This window comes from Micropterus salmoides, unplaced genomic scaffold (genome assembly GCF_014851395.1).
Source record: "Micropterus salmoides isolate LMB-PRFRI ecotype aquatic unplaced genomic scaffold, ASM1485139v1 Ms_hic_scaffold_9, whole genome shotgun sequence".
Lineage (NCBI taxonomy): Eukaryota > Metazoa > Chordata > Actinopteri > Centrarchiformes > Centrarchidae > Micropterus > Micropterus salmoides.
In genome coordinates this window covers 26,395,684-26,406,818 of record NW_024044681.1, presented here as the reverse complement: position 1 = coordinate 26,406,818, position 11,135 = coordinate 26,395,684, and the positions used below count along the sequence as shown (strand labels likewise).

Below are 11,135 nucleotides of genomic sequence, written 5' to 3'. Positions count from 1 at the left end.
TAAAGAGTGCTTAATTACTTTACATTTTGTCAAAGTTGATTTTTTGCAAATGTACATGTATTTACCAGACACCCTGGCACCCGTAGATACACCATGTTGTCAAGTGTGTGGACAACTTAATAAAGTATGTTAATACCCGATGATTACAACCATTTGTAATTGTCTTATAGTTCATTTGAAAAACCAAGGGCATTAATATAATGCTACTGAATAACAGTATCCATGCTTCCGGGAAGGTTTTTCACTACAATTAGGAACATGGCTGCTCAGATTTACTCCCAGTCATCCACAAGAGAAATAGTGGCATCAATGCTCAGGCCTCACAGTCTGTGTTCCAGTTCACCCCAAATGTGTTTAAATGGGGTTGAGGGCTCTTTGGAGGCCACTCAAGATCTTCACCACAGTGGGAAAAGCATTTCTCAATGGACTTTGGGGGCATTGCTGTTGCCACAAATGTGGAAGCACACAATTGTCTAAACAGCAAATAGCATTAAGATTTTAAGATTTTCCTTTAATTGGAAATTTGGGACAACACAGTAAATGTGCACACATTGTCAGGTTTGACACACTGTACATAAGTTGAGTAAGTCCTCATAGACTCATGTTGCCTAATCATGCACGTCCATCCTGCATTCAGGAGCACTTGTGTAACACATGACAAATACTGCTGTTTAGTTTTGAGGCACTGACTGTGTGTCACCGTGTATTCCAAATGACTGAATCATGCAGCTGACTTGCGCTGAATGCTAGGCCAGGGGTATGATTATGGAAAGGCACTATTTCACTTTTGACATCCCACAATCCAGGTGGTCAGGTGGTAATGTTTATACAATAATGGCAACAACAATGTTGTTATTTCAATTAAATGAATGCCACTGACATGATTAGAAAATAAATATATTGTAGCCTATTTGGATGTGTATATCTACTGTATGTGGTATATTTTGTGTTCATGTCAAGGCAATTTAAGTTAAATATAATTTATCAGTCAAAATGCATCAGAACTACTTGATTCAAGTTTTTTGAGATTTTGATATTAAATGTTGCACTACTCACAGTATCTGTTGTGTCTATAACTGTTTCAAATACATTAATCATTCTTAAAGGGTAAGTGTATTTGAACTTTAATTTGATAATATAACTTAATAATGGTCATTATTAGGGTTTCCACAAAATTGTCATTAATGTTACATAATATTGTCCCTGATTAATAAACGTTATAAAAATCCTTTAATATGGCACTGACATGAATCTTTATGGTATATTGGCTTTCCCCCCATTATATGGCTGAATTAATATGTTCTAATTTATCAAATATTTATTAAAAACATTTCAAGGGTGTCACACACATACTCCTGACTTGTGTTTGCTGCATGTCAGTTTCACTTCTGATGTGACATCAAGGATCAGCAATACTGGATGCATGGTCGAAACGCACGGTCTCGCCAAGAGGGAAGAAGTAACTGAAAAAGGTTTAATACACGAAAGAAAAAGGTCGTCAGGGTACTAAAGGCTAGTGCAAAGCCCTGAGTCTGTATTGTCTGTCTATTAAACGACCAGCTTGCTCCTGTTTCCTCTCCATGTAAATATGTTTGCAAAAGCTTTGCTCTAGTCAAACCTGTTATTCCACTCTGTCGTTACTGTGGCTACTTGAGAGGAGCCCATTTGCGGAAGTTACGGAGAATTGTCACCTGGGCGGACTCCTCAGGTGGGAGCAGCTTGTTATTACAGGTAGAAACGTCGATACGGCGTGTTTGAGTTAGGGGATATATAAGCACACTGCTTTTTATTCGACGCAAGGAAGATTTTTGGACATTTTCCTGCTTTGTATTCCAGTGGGCCTACAATTTAGCAGCGACGCCGTCGTGTTACAGACACCAGACAAACTTTTCGACATGCTAGCCAGAGGGCTGGTTTCGGTGGCTTTGTTCTTTGTCGCAGTGACAGGTGAGTGTATGAGTGAGTTTGCCAATTAAGTTTTGTTTGTTTGAGACAGTCAACTCTTAAAGTCTTTCTTTACTGCACAGTTTAACTTAGCAGTCACAATAATAGGAACTATTCAGACCCTAGATACTAAAGTATTGGTGTGTGTTGTCACTGAGACAAAATAAACCGCGGGCCTGGTTCCTGGAGACAAAATGTTGGCCTGTTCTGCTTATGAGTTCAGGTGATTGGTGATTAGATGAACATATTACCATTAAAATAGGCATCTCATTTGTAGTCCACGAGTTGCAGGATGTTTCAAACGTTTTGCTACGACGACCCTTTTAAATTTTACGGCAGCATCAGCAGATTTACTTGGCCCTGAGTGGTGCAGCAGTTGTAAAACCGGTAGCTAACCACAAAAATGGGAAGGGGTGGCGAGAGAGAAGGTTTTTAAGGGCTAATTATTTCCTACTTGTTCCTGTAGTGACCTTTCTTATGAATATTAAAATAACGTGAAAACAGAATGATTTTCAGTGAGGCCACAGTAAGATCAGCAATGAGCACACTGAAGGTCCTAAAAGAGTTTTTTTCCATTCAAATTATACTCCATCCCAATCTGTGGGAGAGGTGTTCCCAAATTCAACTGCCACTCATCATGATCAGTGTATTTCAATTTCATTTGGGTAAGGATGGTCCATTAATACCAGTGAATGACAAAGTGAATACTTTAAAATATCACCCACACACATTTAGCCACGAGTGACTAATTTTCAAGATAGGACTTTGCCTGTTGGCCACAAGGAAGAGTAGTTGGACTAGTTGACAGGCGTGTTTTCATAAAGCAATATTTCCTTTAGCATCCCGCCCGGCCGGTTACTGTTTTTCTTTGCTGTAATACTCAGTGCACCTGCAACACTGTCTGCTGGATGAAACGGACCCTGTACAATGCAGAATATAGGCATGCCTCTTCAAACTTGTTGCACTGATCACACACATTTACTGTCAGGCTTTTAATTGAGTGGCTCCCTAATCTGCTTATATTGTCAGTTTTTGTTCTTTTCCTCAAAGGACATTTATCACCCCACCTGTGAAACTCGCAAAGTATGCAAACAAGGAAGTCATGCGTCGCTCTGGTTTCATTTTACACAGAGGCTTATCTCACTAAAGCAAAAACTGTAGCTGTGGTGCCTTATCTCAGCTGTGACTGCTTGTCCTACAGGTACAGGGTTTCGAGGAATTCTGAATGACATTTAAGGATCTACTAAAAGTTTAATTTGGTATAATTATTATATTGGTTGACACATTAATCTTTTCAATTATGTCTTGCTATTTGTATATTTTTATTTTGTTAATGTGATGATGTGTACAATGAGTGACTTGGCACACAGTTAATCATTTACTGGCTCCTGCTCCAGTTGAAGCTTCTCGGTATGACCCACAACAAGGTAGTGGCTAAGTCACTCCCGTCAAGTAACGTAATGGCAGTGGGGTAATGTATTGTAAAGTGGTGCATTAGACGCATATATGGTGTGACAGACAGGACTGTGACTGCATCCATTAATTAAAGCCGCCCGTGTTTCTGTCATAGCAGCATTGAGAAGGCCCAGTTTCAGCCTGACTGTTGACAGTTTCACCGGAAGTGCTCTTGCTCAGCAGTCAGGAATGAGGCACTATTTTTATTGTCCACCTCCTGAAAACTTGTAAGCATAGTGAGTATTTGACGTAGGCGTGTCCTTTAATCATAAGCGCTGCCTGTTCAATATATAATTCATATATATTTCTGATTATATAAACCCTAATAAAGTACAGTGTTTATTAAAATCTCATTTGTAGGGCTGCAGCTAATTATTTTAAATATAATTCTTTTGTTTTTCTCAATGAATTGATTAACCATTTAGTCTGTTAAATGTCAGAAAATTATGAAAACTGCCTTTCGCACTTTATCTAAAGTATTTAAAACGGTTAATCAATGAATCAACTAATCATCTGTTCACCTCAACCTGTCATCCATGTAGATGAGAGTACATGACTCCACGTCTCCACTTCTCAAATGAGACGAAGCAGAGCACCAGCCTCAGATGTTTATTATCTGATGGGGGAAAAAAAGTTTAGAACAGATTCTACTCTCCAGACTGAATCATCCCAGTCTTTAGTCTGCCAGTCTTCATGTCTCTGTAACTTCTGGTGTTCATTCTGATAAATTTTACAACACAGAGTGCTTTTATCTTTCCTCTTCCTCAGCCTTTACCCTATATGGGGGAGATAAAAAAAATAAAAATTAAAAATTAAAAAATACAAGCTAGCAACTGTTCATTTTCCAAGCCTTCACTTCCACTTGAACTCTTGACTGAATCAGTCATATAAGTAACCTTTTTAATGTGTAAAATAAGTCATGCTCTGCTTCTTATTCCTGTATAAACTGTACATTGTGTATCTGTTTTCCTTTTGCTCATCTCTTTCCTATTATGTGTAGTCGACTGTAGTATCAGTTTAGTAATACAAAATACAGAGATGTATTATTTTGTTATGCAACTTTTAAGTCTAATTACTTGAATCTGTGTGTGCAGGTGTAAGTGGCTATTCAGTCACTAGCTCCAATACAGATGTGCAGGTGAAAGAGAATACAGGTGAGTCCTGAAAATGTAAAATAACTTGAATGTAGAGGATGAGCCTGGAAATAAACTTTATTTCAGTGAAGTGTTTGTGAAAAACTTCCACAATCTTACTACCATTTTTAAGAAATAAGTACGAAATAAGATAAAGTTGGAATTATTCCTGTATGGTTGTCCTGCTGTTGGTATAGGTCAGTGTCACATTTCACCCCTTGATATGTCGTAAATTATAAGGCCGTTGTCCGTCGTAATTATGTATAATTCTGTTTCCACTCTTTCATTGCATTAAATAAACAGGCTGTATGTTTTCAGTCAGTAATCTCCACGTCACGTAGCCTGAACGTATAGTTACATTTATGACAAGCAGAGTGTCAGCTATAACATGGCTTCAGCATACTCACACTGATACTTTGTATCTTCTTGCCATACAGATAAATCCAGGTTGTTTAAAATGCTGAAAGCATGAGGCGACACACACCTATAGCAAACACTTTTTTTTTTATTTTTAGAAACCTCTATGTATCAGTTTATCATTTTAAGGGAAGTTCGAGCACAGTGATGTTGGATTTCTTCTAACCAGTTTAGGAGATTGTAAAGCTGGTTATACTGGTTAGTGGTGTTGAATCCGGTGTTGCGTATTCCCCATCAGCTTCTTGCATCCTGTCTGCTTTTTGTTCCGTTTTATATACAGTCTATGGTTTTAAAGTGACGAAAGTTCTCTTGTGACAAATTCCCTGTGAATATTTTCTGTGATTTGCCTGGTCAAATCTTCTCGGTTGATTCTGTGTATTTGGCAGTTTGTGGAGGACATAGCTACTTGAAATGCACAGACAGACATCCACATTACTGAGCAGTTGTATGATTTTATATTTGAAGTTTAGAGGGGTTGTAAGATCATGCATTTGTGTGAAAGCACAAACCTGAGATGGACAATTGATTTCAGAATTGTATTTTGGTTTATGATTCCTTTTTATTTTATAGTGCATAATGAAAGCACACCTTCTGTGTATAGTTGTGTTTTCTTTTTGGATTTATTATTAACTGTTATTTCAGGGGCCGACCTTACATGCTCGTATTCGGCTGACTTTGGTTCAAGTGCCAGAGTGGAGTGGAAATTCAATGACCAAAAAGGCTCTCAGGTGTATGTAGTTTTTGATGGGAAACCAACAGGTAAGCAGATTCACAATCTTTTTGTCTTTTTTTTGTAGCATGTTGATAACTCTTTTCAGATCGTTTTTGTCCACACAGGCCAGTTTTTTTTCCCCCCACATCAAGGAAGTTTTTGATCCTTTTTGTTCATCTCTCTGTGTGTCTCTTTTGGCAGGATATCTCAAACTATACAAACATAACATGACATAATTCCTAAACGCATTCTGCAATTGCAGATTTAGGTAACATGTGCATCAGGTACAAGCAATCCTGCAAAATTTGGTGGTAGCAACACATTTTAAATGTCAAAAAGTCACTTGATATGATTGCCTGTCACTGTTTGTTTTATGAAGTCAGATTCAGATTGTTTCCAAACATTTTCAAGAAAAAATTCATAGAACTGGCAGAGGTATGTGCGCTCTGAATGCTTTTGAGACTTTTATGTAATGTTGCTCTCTTCCACAGCGCAATATGCCAGCCAAGTGACAATGTATGGTGGAAGTAATCTGAGGTTCTCCACTGTGACCCGTGTGAACAATGGAATGTATACTTGCGAGGTGTCTAGCGGCACTCAGTATGGGCACGTCCAAGTAAAGCTGACTGTTCTGGGTAAGGATCCTTGTGTCATTTTGTTCTGCAAAATCATCTTTCAGTTTATAATCCACCCAGACTCTCATCCTTGCCATAAAACAACAAAGGTTCTGATGTAAACTTCTTTGTCTTCAGTTGATGATATGTTGTGGAGGTTGTGTGTTACTGTACGTGTGGAGACCTTCTGAAAACTGAGTGTTATGTCCCGCAGTGCCTCCATCTCCTCCCGTGTGTAGGGTCCCCTCCTCTGTGACAACAGGCACGATGGCCCAATTGTTATGCCACGACATGGATGGCTCACCTCCGCCCACATACAAGTGGTACAAAGATGGCGTTCTTCTGCCCAATGAACCTCAGAAGATTGCTGGCTTCCAAAATGCCACCTACAAGCTAAATCAAGACACTGGCAGCCTGGTCAGCTACAGTCTTATACTTTGCACCATCTTTACAGTGACAGTTGTGTTCCCCATTGCCTATTTAAAATTAAATATATTCCCTGTCTGTCTCCTCAGGACTTTTCCAGTGTAGCCAAGGCTGACTCCGGTCAGTACTACTGTGAGGCTTCCAACAGTGCTGGTCCTCCTCAGAGCTGTAAAAGCATTCAAATGGAAGTCCGTAAGTGCTCTCCTCTTGAATTTCAAAAACATGCATTAGCCTGGGCCTCGACAGTTGATCAACCAGTATCAGCCGGTGGAGCGTGTTGCATGCAAACACCTAAAGGACAATAAACTGGTTTGGCTGCATTAAAGGAGCCAATAGAAACTGTAGCGCACAGTGTAAAGATAAAAACTTCATCTTCAATTTTTCTTTAAACATTTGGGTGCTGCAACAGTTTTTCATGAAAATGTACTATTTCACCACACCATGACGTTTAACTGTAATTCAGCTAATTAAATTTTTTTTCCTTCAAGGTGACCTAAACGTTGGAGGAATCGTTGCTGGGGTAATAGTGGTTCTGCTGCTACTGATCCTACTGGGTTTAGGCATTTGGTATGCCAACAAGAAAGGATACCTGCCCAGTGAGTTTTCTACATTTATATTACTCCTCATAGAAATTAGTGTGATCATCAATTCAGTGTTGACATTACCAGAAACTTTAGACCTCCAAATAGTGGGCTTGTTGAGCATTAAATTAATTCAAACAGTGGAATCAAATCTTAAGGAGTTTCTCTTCTTCTAACAAGTCCCATGACCAACCCTGAATATGAGAGATGAGATAAGATAGTTCTGTTATTATTTGTCCAGCTTGTAAGATGTTAGGGTGTCAAACTGTCTAGTTACTTAGAAAAGATGTTGCATCACTTTACACTATATAGGCTTTAATTTTGAATTTGGCACAAGACACAATTATAATAATACATCATTAAGCTGAAGTTTCAGGAGTAAATTTAACCTGAGTAAGTTAATGTATTTTAAGAGACTCCAGAAAAATAAAAATAGCCTGCGCTTGGTGACCTCAGTGGTTCAGCTAGGAACCAGCATCATGAAGCTAGTAGAATACTAGCTGTCAGGAAAAAAGGCTGACTGTTGCTGTTTGTGATATGTACCAAATACTTTATCCCACTGATGTCTCCTTTCTTCCATTTACAGAAAAGACTGAAAGGTAAGAGGATTTACTTTTGTTTTTTTAATATGATGTCTAATGGATTTTGGCAGATAATCTATAGACCGCACTGACTACTTGTATGAACTGGTCTGCTCTCTCTGTGGCTAGCTCAACATGTCTTTTTATTTCTCCCTGCAGCAAACCAAAGGCGAACGTGGTCTACCAGCCCCCGTCATTGTACGGTGGTGATGAAGAAGATGTAAGTATGAGCCTGGCTGTTAAGATAAGGACAGTTTTGTTTTTCTCTCTGTTTAACAGACTGGGGCCTGTAGGACAAATGTTTCTTTCTGTAATGTTTTGATGTTTTTGTTTTTTAGGGGGAATTCAAACAGAAGTCATCATTCGTGGTATAGTCTACAATAAACAGTCACAACAGGGCACCTTGGTTTTAAATGCATCTCAGCGTGGGATTTCTATGAAGTTTTTATAGATCAGTGTGATATTTTGAGTTGTCCTGACCTGTCTACTTTAATGTCTCAGATGCATCGATGTGTGGGGTTTAAGTATCAACGCTATGGGAAGTAATTTACCACAGAAAGGTACTGAGACCTCTTTCATTTGATAGGATTTTGTAATAGAATGAGCTGTGGCTACTAGCAACTTATTTAAGCCTGAGACATTTTCCACATGTTTGGAGTGTGTATTTCTGCGTGCTTCTGCTTTTCTAATGATGCATCTGCCTGTAAACATGTCAAATCAAATGGAGTACAGATACTCCCTGTACCCATAATAGGAAAAATCCAGGTGTATATAAATATATTTAATTATTTTCTAGGGGAAATCACACTTGAGTACAGTGGACACTCATTTCTCTCTAAACACAGTGTCTTGATAAAATGTTTGTTAATATATAATCACATTTTTATAACATTTATTGACCCATCACCTTAATTTCCTCCAGTGCAACTCTCTTATCAGTCAGCTTGTGAAAGGTTGGTGGAGGTGGATCATAGCCGAGTGCCTCTGAAAGATATCTTGTTTTTTTCTTTGTTGTTTTTAACAAATGACAAAACTGTTGTACAATATTCTTTTTCTAATACAGTTTAAGTTTCTTTCTTGTAAATAAAGCTGTTTTATATCTGTAATTTAGAACAATTTTAAAATCTGTTGACTTTGAGCTTCCTCACTACAAACTCTACTACAACTGCTTGTATGACACTTTTTTTTATATGTGCACATTCTCTATCCTTTCTAGTTGAACTACTATTACATTTGTCTGTCAGTGCTGTCTGAGACAGGTTTGTAAAGCTCTGGACGACATTGGCTACACTAATTGAACATTAAAAGAGTGTAGACTGACAGTTAAGTAAATGTCTTGTTAACAAAAACAGACTCAATTCACACTTAAGGAATTGAGTTAATGTTTGAGTTAATGATATGTTAAAGTTTTTAAATGATTACCAGCCCTATCATGATTAATTACTCAAACTGTTCTGAAGTTGTGGTTATCATATTTGTTCTGGTGTCATTAATTTGATACCATCACAAATTCTCAGGTCATGCGTTTTAAGGGGTTTGAAAAGGTTAGACATCAATACATATCATGCATTTATGTGATATTTCAGGTACAATATTTAAATTGGGGAAGGTTTCTAGAAATATTAGCGCTGATGAATCAGCTTATGGTTGTAACTTTGCCTTATGTATTGGTTAATAAAATGTTGTTAAATTGAGCCTACTGTTATTTGAAAACAAGGGAATGTTTTTATGAAGGTGTGGCACAAGTTAATTTAACTGACAAGGTCACCGGCTGCAAATGAGAGAATTAAGAGGTGAAGACAGTCAATCCTTTTCTAAATACTGTTACGTCATTAAAATGCTTACAGGTGCACAGATAGGCAAGGAATCAGAATCAGCTTTTTTGCCAGGTATGTGTACACATACAAGGAATTTGGAATCTGGATTGTACATTATTCACGGTGTGCTTACTTATACAGTAATACAATAATAAAATGACACACAGGCTACAGTATAGAGAACACATGTATGTGTATCCTATGTGCAGATATTATGTAGTTGAGGTAGGTGGATTTGGTATACAGTATGAAGAGCTCTGAAACAGAGAATGAGAGAGTGATGAATAAATAAGTGGTAAACAGGTGGCTGATTAGAGACAGTGGTACTGGGTTATTGCACAGGAATTGTTCCTGATACTGAGTCAGTCAGTGATGGCTTGTGGGAAGAAACTGTTCCTGTGTCTGTTGGTTTTGGTGTACAGTGCTCTGTAGCACCTACCAGAGGGGAGAAGCTGGAACAGGTGTCCGGGGTGAGATCTGCAGCGACGTTTCCTACCCGTTTCCTGACTCTGGAAATGTACAAGTCCTGAATGGAGGGCAGGTTGGCCCCGATGATCTTTTCTGCAGACCTGACTGTCCGTTGTAGTCTGCTCCTGTCCTTTTTGGTGGCAGATCTAAACCAGACAGTGATGGACATGCAGAGAACAGACTGGACGATGGCTGTGTAGAACTGGATCAGCAGCTCCTTAGGCAGGTTGAGCTTCCTGAGCTGGCGCAGGAAGTACATCCTCTGCTGGGCCTTCTTGATAATGGAGTCAGTGTTGGGCTCCCACTTCAGGTCCTGGGAAATAGTGGAACCCAGAAACCTGAAGGATTCCACAGCAGACACAGGGCTGTTGAGTATGGTGGAGTAGGGGGGCCTAAAGTCCACGATCATCTCCACAGTTTTGAGTGTGTTAAGCTCCAGGTTTTACTGGCAGCACCAGGGAGCCAGCTGATCACCGTCCCGGATGAGGCCGATGACTGATGTGTCGTCAGTGAGCTTCAGGAGTTTGACAGATGGGTCCCCTGAGGTGCAGTTGTTGGTGTAGAGGGAGAAGAGCAGTGGGGAGAGCACACACCCCTGGGGGGCGCCAGTGCTAATAGTCCGGGTGCTAGATATGATGTTCCCAAGCCTCACCTGCTGACTCCGCTCAGTCAGGAAGTTTGTGATCCACTGACAGGTGGAGGCTGGCACAGTGAGCTGGGTGAGTTTGGTGCTGTGGATGTCCGGGATGATGGTGTTGAATGCCGAGCTGAAGTTCACGAACAGGATCCTTGCATATGTCAAGGTGTTGCAGGATGTGATGCAGTCCCAAGATGACATCATCCACTGACCAGTTAGCCCTATAGGCAAACTGCAGTGGGTTCAGCAAGGAGCCTGTAATGTCCTCCAGGTGGGCCAACACCAGTCTTTCAATGGACTAAATGAATACAGATGTCAGCGCCACAGGCCTGTAGTAATTTCATCCAGAG

At 39.5% G+C, this 11,135-nt stretch overlaps 1 protein-coding gene across 1 annotated transcript; it reads left to right on the top strand.

Annotated features, from left to right (window-relative positions):
- Window positions 1-1,536: 1,536 nt before the first annotated feature.
- Window positions 1,537-9,557, top strand: f11r.1 (F11 receptor, tandem duplicate 1). The gene is made up of 10 exons (XM_038707719.1): window positions 1,537-1,947; window positions 4,494-4,553; window positions 5,592-5,708; window positions 6,153-6,296; window positions 6,490-6,692; window positions 6,791-6,893; window positions 7,190-7,297; window positions 7,869-7,881; window positions 8,023-8,083; window positions 8,202-9,557. Exons 1-10 carry the CDS (start codon window positions 1,896-1,898, stop codon window positions 8,235-8,237), a joined length of 897 nt encoding a protein of 298 aa, XP_038563647.1. The 5' UTR covers window positions 1,537-1,895; the 3' UTR covers window positions 8,238-9,557.
- Window positions 9,558-11,135: the final 1,578 nt, after the last annotated feature.